The sequence below is a fragment of the Chiloscyllium plagiosum genome, unplaced genomic scaffold (assembly GCF_037043375.1).
Source record: "Chiloscyllium plagiosum isolate Xiang-an unplaced genomic scaffold, Cpla_swu_hap1 HiC_scaffold_4, whole genome shotgun sequence".
Taxonomy (NCBI): domain Eukaryota; kingdom Metazoa; phylum Chordata; class Chondrichthyes; order Orectolobiformes; family Hemiscylliidae; genus Chiloscyllium; species Chiloscyllium plagiosum.
Window position 1 is genome coordinate 7653270 of NW_028270142.1, and position 17445 is coordinate 7670714.

The following is a 17445-nucleotide window of genomic DNA, read 5'->3' on the forward strand; positions in this document are numbered from 1 at the left end:
GATGCTTCATGTATGTATGTAAGAAAAATTCAATTACATCCAGGGTATGCATAAGATGGTAACAAAATATTGCATTGTTAAGATTCCTTTTCTTAATAATGCCACATAATGGTTATTGATTAATTTACCCTTCCATGCCTTTGCTTATTAGTGTTTTGAATGCCAACATCCATTTTCACTTGTTTCATGAATGAAAACACCTGCTGAATTTAACTGGATGGATGTCCATTGACAAGGGGTCATGAGTTCAAAGTGAGAGGGGAAAAATTTAGGGGAGATACACTTGTACATGGAAAGTTTTTCACACAGAGAGTAGTGGGTGCCTGCAATGTGTTACCAGTGGAGGTGCTAGGGGCAGGAACGATAGCATCATTTAAGATATATCTAGCCAGAAACATGCATGGGCAGGGAGCAAAGAGATACAGATCCTTAGAAAATAGCCTGCAGGTTAAGATAGAGGATCTAGATTGGCGCAGGCTTGGAGGGCCGAAGGGCCTGTTCCTGTGTTGTGTTTTGTTTGGATGAATGACAAGAGAGCTCTTGGGGTGGCAAGATTGACCTGATGGTTAGACTTGATTGCAAGATTTCATTTCTTGTGTTTTACATTGAGGTGAACCTTCCCAGAACATAATAGATCGCTATTATTCTGGGCACTTCAATGGTGTGTACTGAACATGAGTACCACCAAGCACTTGAGGCCCTTGTTAAACATTCCAGTGAATTATTCTGTGACACAAGATGGACTTGAAGCTCTCGTTGTAGCATGTCTGCACTCCACTGTCAAGATTTCTCAGAGTTTTCATGCCATGTTTGAAGAGACATACAGTCAGTTCTTCTATAAGGCAATGATTGCGTTCTTGTGCAACCCCACGTTATAGAAAAATCGGACTTTAGAAACAGCGCTTAAAGTGTTGGTGATGTAATCACATTACAGCCAACTGTATTAATAGTTTTAATAGTTTGCATTTTAGAAACAATATCCCCAATTTGTCAATCGTGTTACAGAGAATTCGTGTTGATGAAACGCGCATTATAATAGAATGACCTGTATTCCATCTCTCCTAAAAGTCATCCCTTAAATCTGTTTCATAGAAATAAAACATTTGAAATGTTAGATTGATGCAATATGAATCCATCATAATAACTCCCAGTGAATTTGGCGCATGCTTAGAAACCCCTTTCTGTGATTGTACATTAGCTGCACATTGTGCAATTGATGACACCTATGGCCAGGTGGAATACAAAGAGTCGATCCACCTGCATACTTACTTTGGCTGTTGCCAGCAAAGGGTGGGTGAGAGGAGAGATAAAGTTTATGAGATTTTCAGCTCTGGCAAATTATCCATTCACCAACCGCATTATGCGTGTGGGTATCTGGGACAGTGAGATCTTCAGGATGTCCCTGGTAGCACTCTGGACAAAATCATAGGCAAAACAATTTAGGTCTGTAGTAACCTTCACAGCTACTCATGATATGGAGATGCTGGTGTTTGACTGGTTGTCCACCTGATGAAAGAGCAGCACTCCAAATGCTAGTGCTTCCAATTAAACCTGTTGGACCAAAACCTGGTGTTGTGTGATTTTTAACTTCACAGCTACTAGTAGTGTGTCTCTGCCTGATAAAGCAGGTAGTAGATACCCCTTTGGAATCACTTAACATGACAAGGAAAGCTTGTGGAAGCATGGCTGTTCCAAAAGTTCAAAGAAGCTGAGCATTTGTATTTAAACATCAACTTCAGTCCCTCTCCTGTTTACTTACTTTGGAGAGTCGCACGTAACTACTATTAAAATTCCTGATTTGGAGGTGCCGGTGTTAGACAGGGGGGTTCAAAGTTAAAAATCACACAACACCAGGTTATAGTCCAACATGTTTATTTGGAAGCACTAGCTTTTAGAGCGCTGTTCCTTCATCAGGTGGTTGTGGAGTATAAGATCGTAAGACACAGAATTTATAGCAAAAGTTTACAGTGTGATGTAACTGAAATTATATATTGAAAAAGACCTGGATTGTTTGTTTAATGCCATGATGCCGTCATTGTGGCATCACGGTAACAGCCTCAGTACTCAACGACATTTTCTCTACGCAGGACCTCTAACCAACATTATACACCATGTCAGAATGTGGACATGGAAACCACCATTACATGTGGGGACACCTCCCACCATGTACATGGCAGGTACTCATGTGACTCAGCCAACGTTGTCTATCTTATACACTGCAGGCAAGGATGCCCTGAGGCATGTACATTGGGGAAACTGAGCAAAGGCTACAGCAATGGATGAATGGGCACCGCACAACAATTCCTGATGAAAGGCTTTTGCCCAAAATGTCGATTTTACTACACCTCGGGTGCTGCCTGAACTGCTGTGCTTTTCCAGCACCTCTAATCCAGAATCTGGTTTCCAGCATCTGGAGTCATTGTTTTTACCTACCACACAAGAGTATTCCCTCCCAGTTGGGGAACACTTCAGCGGTCCAGGACATTCGACCTTGGACCTTCGGGTGACCACCTTCCAAGGCCGACTTCGGGACAGGCAGTAGCGAGCAGAGGCTGATAGCTAAGTTCCGTACCCATAGGGAGGGCCTCAACCAGGACCTTGGGTTCATGTCACACTATAGGTGACCACCATTGCACTATACACACAGACACACGTATACACAGACATGCACACAGACACACACACACACACTCCTACAGGCACACACACAAAAACGTTTTTAGGATGAATTTGTACTTGCAGAGTTACATTGTACTTTGCTCAAAAACTGCATGAATCCCTGTAAGACTCTGTTAACACACTTTTTAGATTAGAATCAGTCTAAACATTATGACACAGACAGGGAACACAGGGGGCTAACACCTTCAACATATTATCTGGTTGATACCAGTTAACCTGAGAATGTAACTTTTTAAAAAAGTTTTGTGATTTACATATGAAAGAAGTGAAATTATCATGGTCATTCTAATAGATAAAAGATTCAACAAACAATCAAGATATTTTCAATGTATAACTTCAGTTACATCACACTGTAAACTTTTGCTATAAATTCTGTGTCTTACAATCGTGTCCTCCACTATCACCTGATGAAGGAACGGCGCTCCAAAAGCTAGTGCTTCCAATTAAACCTGTTGGACTATAACCTGGTGTTGTGTGATTTTTAACTTTGTACACTCCAGTCCAACACCAGCATGTCCAGATCATTGGGATACAGACAGACTTCACACCTATTCTTTAAATAGTGGAGCTATCTTGAGAATGTAATTCTGAAAGAAGTTCTGGGATTTACATGTCAAAGAACAGAAACCAGTATATCCCATTATAAAAGATGAAAGTTTCAATCTAATATTGTTTTCTGTATCACATCCCCATATCACTGGACTCCTTTGGCTATAAATTCTGTGAGCATGATCTTAACCTCCACAACCAACTGATGAAGGAGCGGCGCTCCGAAAGCTAGTGCTTCCAATTAAAGCTGTTCGACAATAACCTAGTGTTGTCCACCCCAGTCCAACACCGGCACCTCCAAGTCATCAGTTCCAAGAGACTGCCTAACCCATACATCATGGACACCTGTGACAAAATAAAATTCCCTCCCCAACATAGTCTACATTCACAACTCTCTGTTATCCCTCCACACTGGATAAAACATCACAGAACTCCTAGGAAGGTATAGGAAAGTAGGTGTGGGGTAATCCTCATCTGGTTAAATGAAATGAAAGTCTTGTTCCAGGAGGTTGCAAATATCAGCAATGACTTAGCATGAAGACCTGAACCTCTAAAGGCACTCGTGCACATGTTGAGAGAGGTGATTCTTTGAGTCCTGAATTGTGGGATTTACCTCCTTGGAGCTTGGTCTTTATGCACATCCCTTCTGCCCTGTGGAACAGTTTGTGACTAAGGAGCTAAACTGCTGTTGCTCCTGTTGCTTTTGATCTTCCTACATTACCTATCCTTCATGAGAGAATCTTGGTAGTGCTGAATAAGCTGTTATCACGTCACATCGAAGGCTGCCAAGCAGGAGACTAGAAGAACACAGCAAGCCAGGAAGCATCAGGAGGTGGAGAAATCAGTTGTAACCTTTCTTCAGGACTCAAAACGTTGACTTCTCCACCTCCTGATGCTGCCTGGTTTGCTGTGTTCTTCCAGCCTCCTGCTTGTCTACCTTGGACTCCAGCATCTGCAGTTGTTTTGTCTCTCACATTGAAGGCTACCAGCAGAGAAGTTCAGATGAAGGTGAGCAAAGTCAAAGACAGATGAACTGACTTCAAAGTAGTTAGAAAGAGTGACAGGTTAGGTGAATTGGCCATGCTAAATTGCCCGTAATGTTAGGTGAAGGGGTAAATTTAAAGGAATTGCTCTTTGGAGGGTCGGTGTGGACTTGTTGGGCTGAAGGGCCTGTTTCCACAGTGGAAGTAATCTAAATCTAAATCACCTGTTAAGCTGTATCGTATACTCTCAGTAAAAGTGCTGTGAGCATTCACTTGTGCATAGCTGTAGCTATTCAGTTTCCTTGTTTGAAGGCCTCATAGTCTGTCAACATTACTGAAAAAGCCACACTCCACCATGTTTTTGGGCTAGTTGACATTGAGATGTTCTAAATAGCTTATGGAACCTGTGCACTGATTGTTAAAGGTAGAATGCTGGTTAAATCCTGAGATAATTGCTTCTTTAATTATTTTAATTGCTTATTGACAATTCCACCAGTGATTCTTGCTCATCTGCAAACACACATGGAAAAGACTTGGAAGCTGCAGGATAATGTTGTGTTTCTGAGCGAACGCCATGTTTCAGGACATCATAACCATGTCTGTAGCTAAACCTAATTCTCCAAGACAGTTAAAATTCTGCTCAGTGTTAATGTAGTTTCTGGTCAAATGTAACATTTTATGATTGTGTATTTAACAATGATAATGCTATTGAAAGTCAAGGGGGAATGGTTAAATTCTTGTTGGAGATGATCATTAATTGACATTTGTTTGATCCAAATATTACTTGGCATTAACGCAAGCCTGAATTTTGTCCAAGTTTTGCTGCATATGGCAGGGGTCTGCTTCATTATCTGTATAGTAACAAATGGAACTTAACATTCTACAATCATCAATGAACATCTCTCCCTCCTCCCTGGTGAGGGAAGGGACGTCATTTCTGAAGATGATTAGATCCATGACATTCTCTTGAGGAACTCATGCAGCGATATCCTGACACTAAGATGATTGACTCCTAACAACTAGAACCATGTTCCTTTCTGTTAGGTATAACACAACCACTGAAAATCTTTTGCTCAAGGGCAGTCACTCTGGGTTCAACTCTTTTGGCCATGTTTGGTCTAAGGCTTTAATAAAGTTGGAAACCAAGTATCCCGGGTAGAGCCCAAACTGAGCACATGCAGGCAAGTTATTGGTGAGTAAGTGTAATTTAATAGCCTTGCCAACACTATCTTATATTTGTCTTTCTGACGTTTGAAAGTGGCTTGAAAAGGTGCTAAGGAAGGGTTCTGAGGAAGAGTCACCAGAGCCAAAATGTTAACTTTGATTTCACTTCACTGATGCTGCCAAACCTGCCGTTCTTTTCCAGCAATTTCTGTTTTTGTTGTTGATAAGGTGCTAATTGTCCAGATTGTATTTGGATAGGACACTCTAAGTAGTTTTCAACATTCAAATTTCAGAGTTGAAGCTATATCTGAATAATTTAACCAGGGCATGCCCTAATTCAAAAGCACAAGTCTTTAGCCCTAGATCTAAGATATTGTTGGTGGTGAAGCTTTGCTACATCCAATACATTCAGTGTTTCTTGATAGCAGGTTGAATAAATTGAACTGGTTGAAGACTGGCATCTGTGAAGCTGGAGGCCTCAGGATGACACTGAAATGGATTACTTACTTGACACTTCTGGCTGATGATGGTTGCACTTTTGTCTTTTGTCTTATGCACTTATATGCTGGGCTTTACCATCATTGAGACCAGGAATGGTCAAAAACAGTTCTCCTCCAGTTTGTTGTTTAATTGTCCACCACTATTAATGATTGGATGTGACCCTACCCTCGGTCTGCTTTTCACTCAGTGCTTTATTTGAGGAAAGGACTTTATCAGTTTTATGCATTGTTTTAAAGTTAGCGGTGCGTGCATAGTAATTTAGCAACTTATTCAGGTTTATGTACCAAGGCTGACCAAAGGTCATCTTTCATACTAGTCCCACATATAGCAGGAAAGGCAAGAAAACAGATTACTGCAAGCTTAGGAGTCCTTGGGAAAAGAAATCTTCACAGTCCTTCCTAGGCAATTGGCAAGCTCTGACTTTTTTATTACCTCGGACTCATATCCAGAAAATACCTTCTAAATTATTTGATAACTTTGGTATCACATGCCATTTTAAGGATGTATCAGGAATAAATTTTCAGACCTTCTTTTGGCATCCTACTCCAGATGTTGATCGGCCTTTGAGTAAAGCTAAGCTAACCTCATCCCCTTCTGTGCAGTGATATCTGTTCTGCCCAAAAACTCAAGACTATAAAACGTAGGAACAGAAGTAGGCCATTCAGCCCATTGAATGTTTTACCATTCAATGAAATAGTGGCTGATCTGATAATCCTCAATTTGACTTTTCCTTTTCCTTATAACTGTTAATTTTCTTATTGATTAAAAATCTGTCCGTCTTGGTCTTGAGTATGCTTAACAATCCAACCTTGGCAGCACTGTGCAGTGAAAAATTCCACAGATTTACTACCCTGGGAGAGAAGAAATGTCTCGTCATCTCTGTGTGTGACCCCTTATTCTGAAACTATGTCCTCTGTCCTTGACTCTCCAACAAGGGGAAACAACTTCTCCATATTTTGACGATCTAGTCCCTAAGAATCTTATATGTTTCCATAAGGTTGCCTCTCATTCTTCTTGATTCCGTATAGACCTAACCTACTCAACTTCTCATAAGATAATCCCTCAATATCCAAGAACAGCCTAGTGAACCTTCTCTGGACTGCCTTCAATGCAACAGCATTGTAGCTCCTACTGCTTTCCTTAGATAAGGAACTCCAACCTTTTCACAGTATTCCAGCTGTGGTCTGACTTCTCAACTTTTATATGTCATTCCCTTTCCAACATTCCATTTGCCTTCTCTATTACCTGCTGAATTTGGGTATTAGTTCTTTGTGTTTCCTAAACAATAACTGCCAAATCTTTCTGTAGTTTTCTGCAGTCTTTCTCCATTTAAATAATATTCAGGTCCTTGATTCTTCCTGTCAACATGCATAGCATCACACAGTTTCCCACGTTATATTCAATCTGCCAGATTTTTGCGCACTCACTTAATCTATCTCAATCCCTCTGCAGACTCTTTGTGTCATCCTTCCACCTATTTTCATGTCATCAGGAATAATACATTCACTTTCCTCAACCAAGTCATAAATATATAGTATAAACAATTGCAGGTTGCCATCTAATTAAAGGTTGCCATCTTTAAAATATTCTCCTTATCCCAACTCTCTGTTAGCCATTGTTTATCTACTACATCCAACACCACACAGTCTTATTAAGTAGCCTAATGTGTGGTACCTTTTCAAATACCTTCTGAGATTATATCCTCTGTCCTAGACTCTCCAACATATATTGCCTTCACTGCTTCACATTTAACTATTTTGCTTGTTCCCTCCTGAAAGTATTCCGGTAAATTTGTCAGACATGACTTTTCCCTCATGAAGTCATACTGACTCTGCTTGATCATATTTCAAAATGTTCTGCCATTACACCCTTTACAACAGAGTATGACATCTTCCCAATAACAGATGTTAAGCTAACTGGTCTATACTTATCTGATTTTTGTCTTTTTTTTAATTAAAATAAAGGCACTACCGGAATTTTCCAGAATACCTAGTGTTGTAGAATGTTTACAGTGTGATAAAAGACTCTTCAGCCCTAAATGTGGGTCATCAAGCATCTATCTATTCTAATCTCGTTTTCCAGTACTTTGCCCATAACTCTGTATGCTAGCACCAAATACATTCCATTTTCAGATGACATTCATGCCTTATGTAGTCTTAACTATGAGGATAAAATCTCCTTCTAAATCTCTACAGTTATTTAAATGGGCCTGTTTTCATGAAGATTTTTCCATCTTCTTGTAGGCTGTTAACATATAGTTTGAACCTTGTGCCTTGTGGAGTGCGACATTTACCATCATATGAAATGTTTGCTACAGTCTCAAAAGATGAACATGGAACTGGCACTGCCAAAGTTCAGGCTGGCTCCGCCTTACTGGCTAAGGGAGGTATCTGCTACATTGGAGAACTTTTTTCTTACAGAAAAGACAAGCTTGACTTCCTTCAGACAGGTATGCTGCATACTCATTACTATGTGCATTAGGCAGTTGGTATTTAACAGAACTTTGCATTGAAAATGTCTCTTGTGTATGTATTAGTTTTAGAGACTAGGAACACCACAGTGTTTATTTCTGGAAAGAAGTTTGGAGAAGATATTGATCAGCAGATGTCCTTTCCAATCCAGTGCAACTTCTGGGCTTTGGCTGATGCTGATACCCACCTAAAGAAAGCTATGCAACGAGAAGATGCTGTAATTGGTTCAATGGTAAGACAAAATCACATAAGTCACTGCCTGGCTAATCACATGTATTATCATTCTATTCAAGGATGGCGCTTTCAAATTAAAAATGGGAAGTAATCTTGCAATCTTCTGTCAGTAGACCCTTTAAACATTGCTGGTAGATTTTAGAGTGGTCCAGGCTGATATAATTAACCTCCAAAAATGCATGGGTTTGTGGCAAGTGAAAAGTAAAATTAACTTTAGGTCTCAAATCTAGCTCTAATTCACATTTCTCCAGGTTTTGCGGAAGTTGGTAGGATGTGGTGGGTTGTGACAAAGCCAGTTTCCTCTTAGAAAAAGGTGAAGTGTATTGATAATCGTCTGCACAAGATTCAATCAGTAAAAACGAACATCTAGGAATTGGAGATGAGTTTATGGCATGGGCTGAAATAGGTTGAGAGATTGGAGACAGTAAGTAAGTAATTTACATAGGCATTCCATTATCCCCCATATTAGTGACCTCCTCAAAGAAAACCTAGGTTAGTCAGACATGACTCACCCTTCACAAATTTATTTACGATGCTTTCTAATCTCATATTATCCAAATGTGTTGCCCCTTGTCAATGTAGGCACACTGATTCTTCATGTTGTCAAGATCAAGTTCAAAGTTCACCTTTCTTTAATGGTTATCGTGTTCAATGTTAACAATATTAAAGTTTAAATGTCATGACTTTGAATAAGCTCAGGGTTTCAGAACTTTGGGACTTAGAAGTTTTATGTGTGGAAAAAAGGATAGTTCATATTGGGAGACCTAAAGTCATTTTAGAAGAGTAAAGCAGGTAAACATTTCTGTATAATTATCATTAGTTTAAATACTCATTCACTATAGCTAATATCATTGTTAAGAATACTTGAACCTATGTTAATTTTGTTTTTTTTTAAACTTGAAGTGCAAATGGGGAGATAGAAACCCAAAAGATGCCCAGTTTTAATTTATACGCTTTTCCTTTTTTGTTTGTTTTATACATTTTTTTTGGTTTCTTTAACTTAGGACATCAGCTCAGTCCCAGCAAATCTGGTTGATGGTTTTGGTCTGTTGATTTACTGCAGTGAATCATCCAACTACCATTCTCCTGTGCACTTAATACAACATGTACTGAGTGAAGCTATGAATCCAGGCAAGCCTCTTTATCCAGCACTACAGAACTTTACAACTCAAGACTATGAAAAGGTAAAAATAAGAAATTGGTCTAGTTGCTAACCTATGAACCAAAAGGTTCATTGTTACAATGGTGTTGACTAAAATAGTGTGACTAAATGAGAGTCAATTTTTATTCTAGGACCTGGACAGTCAAATTGTATAAATGCTGAAATGATCATAAATATAACATTAAAGTATATCTCTACACAGTATCTGCCTAACATCCAAGTTAATATATGGTTTTGTTGTAAGCACATTTCACAAATGATTGAAATATTTGTTTTCATTCTTGTATTGGTAATTTTCTTTGCCATTCATTTGTGACCAAAACAGTGTAATTTTAATTAATACTTAAAAGGATGGTTGTCACCTGAAATGAGGACCAAGTCAATGAATTAACTGTGCCACCAACCCAAAGCTTGTGTTGAAGTGCCTGAACTACCATGTACATGACTCATTGAATGTTGCTTTTGAGCTGTCAGCACCAGAGAAACACTGCATTAAAGTGTGCCAGTTGTAATTGATGGGAATTGATTTGGCTTGTGGAGGGAGGACATGTGGAGAGGAAAGGAGAACTAAATCTGGATGGTGGACTAATAGAAACCTGTAAGATTTTTATGCGATGAAGAAAAGCTTTCCTGTGCTTTTCCTTTGCCCACAGAAAATTCTTCAGAAACAACTCTTGTGCCTTTTTTTCAAACAACTATCAATGATTCACTCAAGGACCTTGCATCAGGCTACTCAGGCCAATCGGAGGTCAAAATGCTCCTCCAAATTATATCTATTGAAAAGTCACGCCTGGTGCTATTGTCAACTAATGCATATATTTGCAAGTGCAGGAAGATTGGTTATTATATATGTCTGGTCAAACAGAGTAGTTTTATTCTAAAGAATATAGGTTCAAGAAAATAGTATGAATTTCAAAAATGCATGAGCAGTGCCATAACATCATAGTCATTCAGTGATTCGGAAGGTTGATACGCACGGTTTTCTTCATTTGCGGATCCAGAGTAAAACTCTTTGGTCAATCATTTGTGTGCCCGCTGACTCATGTAAAGGAGAAGTCAGTTGTTTGGTGACAATTTGATGCTGTAAGAGTTAAACTTGTCACAAGAGTTTGTAAAATTTGAGCAACTATTGTAATTAAAGATAAAATCAGAGGTGCTTGGTCAACTTTGAACAACCACCAGACAATGTGAATAGATTCATGATACTATCAAGTGTCTATAAATGTAATGGTTAGCTGTAAAACAAATATCAAATGTTAAAAATACATTTCAGCAATTTTGGATTCCAAACAACAAGCAAATGTTGATTTTAATTGGGTGTAATGTTTAAGCAGGTTTGTTAATGACAAGATGATATCAATTTAGGAACCCTCCTCTAAGAACATGGTGGCAATCAGATTATGAGTGAAAATCCACTGTATGGGGACAAAGTAAAGGCTAACTGCTATAAAAATGACAATGCCTTTGTGTTCATTATGATTTATAAATTAGTTTCTCTCGCTTCAAACTTAGATCTTAATATATGTCCATTTTCTGAATGTGAAGGATTTAGACACTTTACTTGATGGCCTAAAATAAAGCATCATTTATCAAGTTTCAAATCTGAAATTGATTCAGATGTCATAGGTTTTTAGATCGTGCACATTTACTAGATTAGCAGGTTTATTTAATAAATTGAAAAATAATTTACTAAATGTCTATTTAAGACTCAAGTAAGATATATTGTTCTGGAGTGCTTCTATCAGTCTGTAAATTTAAAATATATCTTGATCAGCTGCTAGCATTTGCCGGAAACCAGCAGACTGAACTTACTTCCGAGGCTGAGAGGCTCATACAAGGGTATTACACTGCAAGCCGGAGAGTCCGAACTGATCCTGTCCATGGATCTAAAATTTCTCCCACTGCACTGAAGGCATTGTAAGTTATTTTTATTAAAGTTCATCACTGAGTAACATTTGGTAAATAAGTTAGGTAAAAACAAGGACTGCAGATGCTGGAAACCAGAGTCTAGATTAGTAAGCCAGTATAATGCTTGGAGGACATGGGTTCAAATCCCATGAGCTGGTAAATTTAAATTCAATTAATAAAATATGGAATTAAAATCTTGTCTCTAACGGTCACCATTGAACTGATAGATTGTCATAGATACTCATCTGGTTCACTAATGCCCAGAAGGGAAGGGAATCTGCTCTCTTTACATGGTCCAATCTGCATGTGATTACAGACCCACACCAATATGGTTGACTCTTAATTGTTGTTTGAAATGAGAATAGAATAGAATATTCTTTATTGTCACGTGTGCTCAAGTACAGATGTATAGAGGTACAGTGAAAAGTTTACATTGTCGCCTCTCATGGCGCCATTTTAGGTACAAAGTACCTAGATACAAATCTTAGATACAAAACAGGAATAAAAAAGAAAACGAGTTGCATTATATTACAGTGATTCGTAGTATAAGTTAGATGTAAGAACTATTAATGTCAGATAAACAAATTACAGATAAACATTACATTGCAGTAGCTCAGCGCAGGGGCTTCTACATGTGGTTTGTATGGCTTCGTAATCCGCTGACTGACAACGCCAGATCCCATCCAACAACCAATCCCGTTCAGCTCCAGACCTCCAGCCCACACCGCATCAGGCCTCCAGCCCACTCTGCTCCGCTCCAGGCCTCCAGACCACTCCAGGCCTCCAGCCCACCCTGCTCCAATCCAGGCTTCCAGCCCACACCACTGCAGGCCTCCAGCCCACACCACTTCAGGCCTCCAGCCCATTCCATACCGCACTAAGCCTCCAGCCCACTCCGCACCGCTCCAGGCCTCCAACCCACTCCAGGCCTCTATCCCACTCTACACTGCTCCAGACCTCCAGCCCACACCACTCCAGTCCTCCAGCCCACTCTGCTCCAGCCCATTCCACACCGCACTAGGCCTCCAGCCCTCTCTCCTCCACTCCAGGCCTCCAGCCCACTCTGCTCTGCTCCAAGCCTCAAGCCCACCCTGCTCCACTCCAGGCCGCCAGCCCACTCCGCACTGCTCCAGGCCTCCAGCCTGCTCCGCTGCAGGCCTCCAGCCCACTCTGCTCCACACCAACCTGCTCTGCACCGCTCCAGGTCTCCAGCCCACTCCGCACCGCTCCAGGCCTCCAGCCTACTCCACACCGCTCCAGACCACCAGCCTACTCCGCACCACTCCAGCCCACTCTTCACCACTCCAGGCATCCGGCCCACTCCGCACTGCTCCAGGCCTCCGGCCCACTCCGCACCGCTCCAGGCCTCCAGCCCACACCGCTGCAGGCCACCAGCCCACTCTGCTCAATTCCAGCCCACTCTGCACCAGCCCGCTCCACCACTCCAGGTCTCCAGCCCGCTCCACACTGCTGCAGGCCTCCAGCCCATTCCACACCACACTAGGCCTCCAGCCCACTCCGCTCCAGATCTCTAGCCCACTGTGCACCAGCCCGCTCCACACTGCTCCAGGCCTCCAGTCCACTCCACATCACTCCAGGCCTCCAGCCTACTCTGCTCCAGCCCACTCCACACTGCTCCAGGCCTCCAGCCCATTCCGCACCACACTAGGCCTCCAGACCAGTCCGCTCCAGGTCTCCAGCCCACTGTGCACCGCTTCAGGCCTCCAGCCTGCTCCGCATCACTCCAGGCCTCCAACCCAATCCAGGCCACTGTCCCACTCTACACCACTCCAAGCCTCAAGCCCACACTGCTCCGCTCCAGGCCTCCAGCCCACTCTGCACCACTCCAGGTCTCCAGCCCATTCCGCACTGCTCCAGGCCTCCAGCCCATTTTGCACCTCTCCAGGCCTCCAGCCCATTCTGCACTGCACTAGGCCTCCAGCCTACTCCGCTCCAGGCCACCAGCGCACTCTGCTCCAAACCGCTCCACACTGCTTCAGGCTTCCAGCCCATTCCTCACCGCTCCAGGCCTCCAGCCCACCTGCTCCGCTCCAGCCCTCCAGCCCACTCCGCTCCACTCCAGGCCTCCAGCCCACTACACACCGCTCCAGGCCTCCAGCCCACTCCAGGCCACCAGCCCATTCCACAGAGCACTAGGCCTTCAGCCCACGCAACTCCACTCCAGACCTCAGCACGCTCTGCACTGCTCCAGGCCTCCAGCCCATTCCACACTGCACTAGGCCTCCAGCCCACTCTGCTCTGCTCCAGGCCTCCAGCCCACCCTGCTCCGCTCAGGCCTCCAGCCCACCCTGCTCCGCTCCAGGCCTCCAGCCCACTCTGCACCACTCCAGGTCTCCAGCCCACATTGCACCGTCCCAGGCCTCCGGCCCACTCCACACTGCTCCTGACTCCAGCCCACTCTGCTCTGCTCCAAGCCTCAAGCCCACCCTGCTCCCCTCCAGGCCTCCAGCCCACTCTGCACTGGTCCAGGCCTCCAGCCTGCTCCGCTGCAGGCCTCCAGCCCACTCTGCTCCACACCAACCTGCTCTGCACCGCTCCAGGTCTCCAGCCCACTCTGCACCGCTCCAGGCCTCCAGCCTACTCCGCTGCAGGCCTCCAGCCCACTCTGCTCCACACCAATCTGCTCTGCACCACTCCAGGCATCCGGCCCACTCTGCACTGCTCCAGGCCTCCGGCCCACATCGGACAGCTCCAGGCCTCCAGCCCACACCGCTGCAGGCCACCAGCCCACTCTGCTCAATTCCAGCCCACTCTGCACCAGCCCGCTCCACCACTCCAGGTCTCCAGCCCGCTCCACACTGCTGCAGGCCTCCAGCCCATTCCACACCACACTAGGCCTCCAGCCCACTCCGCTCCAGATCTCCAGCCCACTGTGCACCAGCCCGCTCCACACTGCTCCAGGCCTCCAGTCCACTCCACACCACTCCAGGCCTCCAGCCCACTCTGCTCCAGCGCACTCCACACTGCTCCAGGCCTCCAGCCCATTCCGCACCACACTAGGCCTCCAGACCAGTCCGCTCCAGGTCTCCAGCCCACTCTGCACCGCTTCAGGCCTCCAGCCTGCTCCGCATCACTCCAGGCCTCCAACCCAATCCAGGCCACTGTCCCACTCTACACCACTCCAGTCCTCCAGCCCACTCTGCTCCAGCCCACTCTGCTCCGCTCCAGGCCTCTAGCCCATTCCACACCGCAGTAGACCTCCAGCCCACTCTGCTCCGTTCCAGGACTCCAGCCCACTCTGCTCCGCTCCAAGCCTCAAGCCCACACTGCTCCGCTCCAGGCTTCCAGTCCACTCTGCACCACTCCAGGTCTCCAGCCCATTCCGCACTGCTCCAGGCCTCCAGCCCATTTTGCACCTCTCCAGGCCTCCAGCCCATTCTGCACTGCACTAGGCCTCCAGCCTACTCCGCTCCAGGCCACCAGTGCACTCTGCTCTAAACCGCTCCACACTGCTTCAGGCTTCCAGCCCATTCCTCACCGCTCCAGGCCTCCAGCCCACCTGCTCCGCTCCAGCCCTCCAGCCCACTCCGTCCACTCCAGGTCTCCAGCCCACTCTGCACCGCTCCAGGCCTCTAGCCTGCTCCGCACCGCTCCAGGCCTCCAGCCCGCTCCACACCGCTCCAGGCCTCCAGCCCACTCCAGGCCTCCATCCCACTCTACACTGCTCCAGGCCTCCAGCCCACACCACTCCAGTCCTCCAGCCCACTCTGCTCCAGCCCGTTTCACACCGTTCCAGGCCTCCAGGCCATTCCACACTGCACTAGGCCTCCAGCCCACTCTGCTCCACACCAACCTGCTCTGCACCGCTCCAGGTCTCCAGCCCACACTGGACCGCTCCAGGCCTCTAGCCTACTCCGCACCGCTCCAGGCCTCCAGCCTACTCCGCACCACTCCAGCCCACTCTGCACCACTCCAGGCATCCGGCCCACTCTGCACTGCTCCAGGCCTCCGGCCCACTCCGCACCGCTCCAGGCCACCAACCCACTCTGCTCAATTCCAGCCCACTCTGCACCAGCCCGCTCCACACTGCTCCAGGCCTCCAGCCCACTCTGCACCAGCCCGCTCCACACTGCTCCAGGCCTCCAGCCCATTCCACACCACACTAGGCCTCCAACCCACTCCGCTCCAGTCCACTCCAGATCTCCAGCCCACTGTGCACCAGCCCGCTCCACACTGCTCCAGGCCTCCAGCCAACTATGCACCGTTCCAGGCCTCCAGCCTGCTCCGCTGCAGGCCTCCAGCCAACTCTGCTCCACACCAACCTGCTCTGCACCGTTCCAGGCCTCTAGCCCACTCCACACCACTCTAGGCCTCTAGCCCATCTGCTCCAGCCCACTCTGCTCCGCTCCAGGCCTCTAGCCCATTCCACACCGCACTAGACCTCCAGCCCACTCTGCTCCGCTCCAGGCCTCCAGCCCACTCTGCTCCAGCCCACTCCACACTGCTGCAGGCCTCCAGCCCATTCCGCACCACACTAGGCCTCCAGACCAGTCCGCTCCAGGTCTCCAGCCCACTGTGCACCGCTTCAGGCTTCCAGCCTGCTCCGCATCACTCCAGGCCTCCAACCCAATCCAGGCCACTGTCCCACTCTACACCACTCCAGGCCTCCAGTCCACACCACTCCAGTCCTCCAGCCCACTCTGCTCCAGCCCACTCTGATGCGCTCCAGGCCTCTAGCCCATTCCACACCGCAGTAGACCTCCAGCCCACTCTGCTCCGCTCCAGGACTCCAGCCCACTCTGCTCCGCTCCAAGCCTCAAGTCCACTCTGCACCACTCCAGGTCTCCAGCCCATTCCGCACTGCTCCAGGCCTCCAGCCCATTCTGCACTGCACTAGGCCTCCAGCCTACTCCGCTCCAGGCCACCAGCACACTCTGCTCTAAACCGCTCCACACTGCTTCAGGCCTCCAACCCATTCCTCACCGCAGTAGGCCTCCAGCCCACTCCGCTCCACTCCAGGTCTCCAGCCCACTCTGCACCGCTCCAGGCCTCTAGCCTGCTCCGCACCGCTCCAGGCCTCTAGCCCACTCCACACTGCTCCAGGCCTCCAGCCCACTCCAGGCCTCCATCCCACTCTACACTGCTCCAGGCCTCCAGCCCAATCTGCTCCAGCCCGTTCCACACCGTTCCAGGCCTCCAGGCCATTCCACACTGCACTAGGCCTCCAGCCCACTCCGCTCCGCTCCAGGCCTCTAGCCCACTCTGCACCGCTCCAGGCCACTAGCCCATTCCACAGAGCACTAGGCCTTCAGCCCACTCAGCTCCACTCCAGACCTCCCACGCGCTCTGCACCGCTCCAGGCCTCCAGCCCATTCCACACTGCACTAGGCCTCCAGCCCAATCTGCTCTGCTCCAGGCCTCCAGCCCACCCTGCTCCGCTCCAGACCTCCAGTCCACCCTGCTCCGCTCCAGGCCCCCAGCCCACTCTGCACCACTCCAGGTCTCCAGCCCACATTGCACCGTCCCAGGCCTCCGGCCCACTCCACACTGCTCCTGACTCCAGCCCACTCTGCTCTGCTCCAAGCCTCAAGCCCACCCTGCTCCGTTCCAGGCCTCCAGCCCACTCTGCACCACTCCAGGTCTCCAGCCCACTCTGCTCCGCTCCAGGCCTCCAGCCCACTCCAGGCCTCCAGCCCACCCTGCTCCAATCCAGGCTTCCAACCCACACCACTGCAGGCCTCCAGCCCACACCACTTCAGGCCTCCAGCCCATTCCGTACCGCACTAAGCCTCCAGCCCACTCCGCACCGCTCCAGGCCTCCAACCCACTCCAG

At 46.8% G+C, this 17445-nt stretch overlaps 1 protein-coding gene across 1 annotated transcript in view; it reads left to right on the plus strand.

Annotated features, from left to right (window-relative positions):
* mcmdc2 (minichromosome maintenance domain containing 2) overlaps window positions 1-17445 on the plus strand; it is a 56811-nt gene that overhangs the window by 31297 nt on the left and 8069 nt on the right. Inside the window, exons 9-12 of the mRNA XM_043689253.2 lie at window positions 8120-8325; window positions 8413-8579; window positions 9586-9765; window positions 11518-11660. Of these exons, the coding sequence (XP_043545188.2) occupies window positions 8120-8325; window positions 8413-8579; window positions 9586-9765; window positions 11518-11660 (696 nt within the window). The remainder of the gene's footprint in view (window positions 1-8119; window positions 8326-8412; window positions 8580-9585; window positions 9766-11517; window positions 11661-17445) is intronic.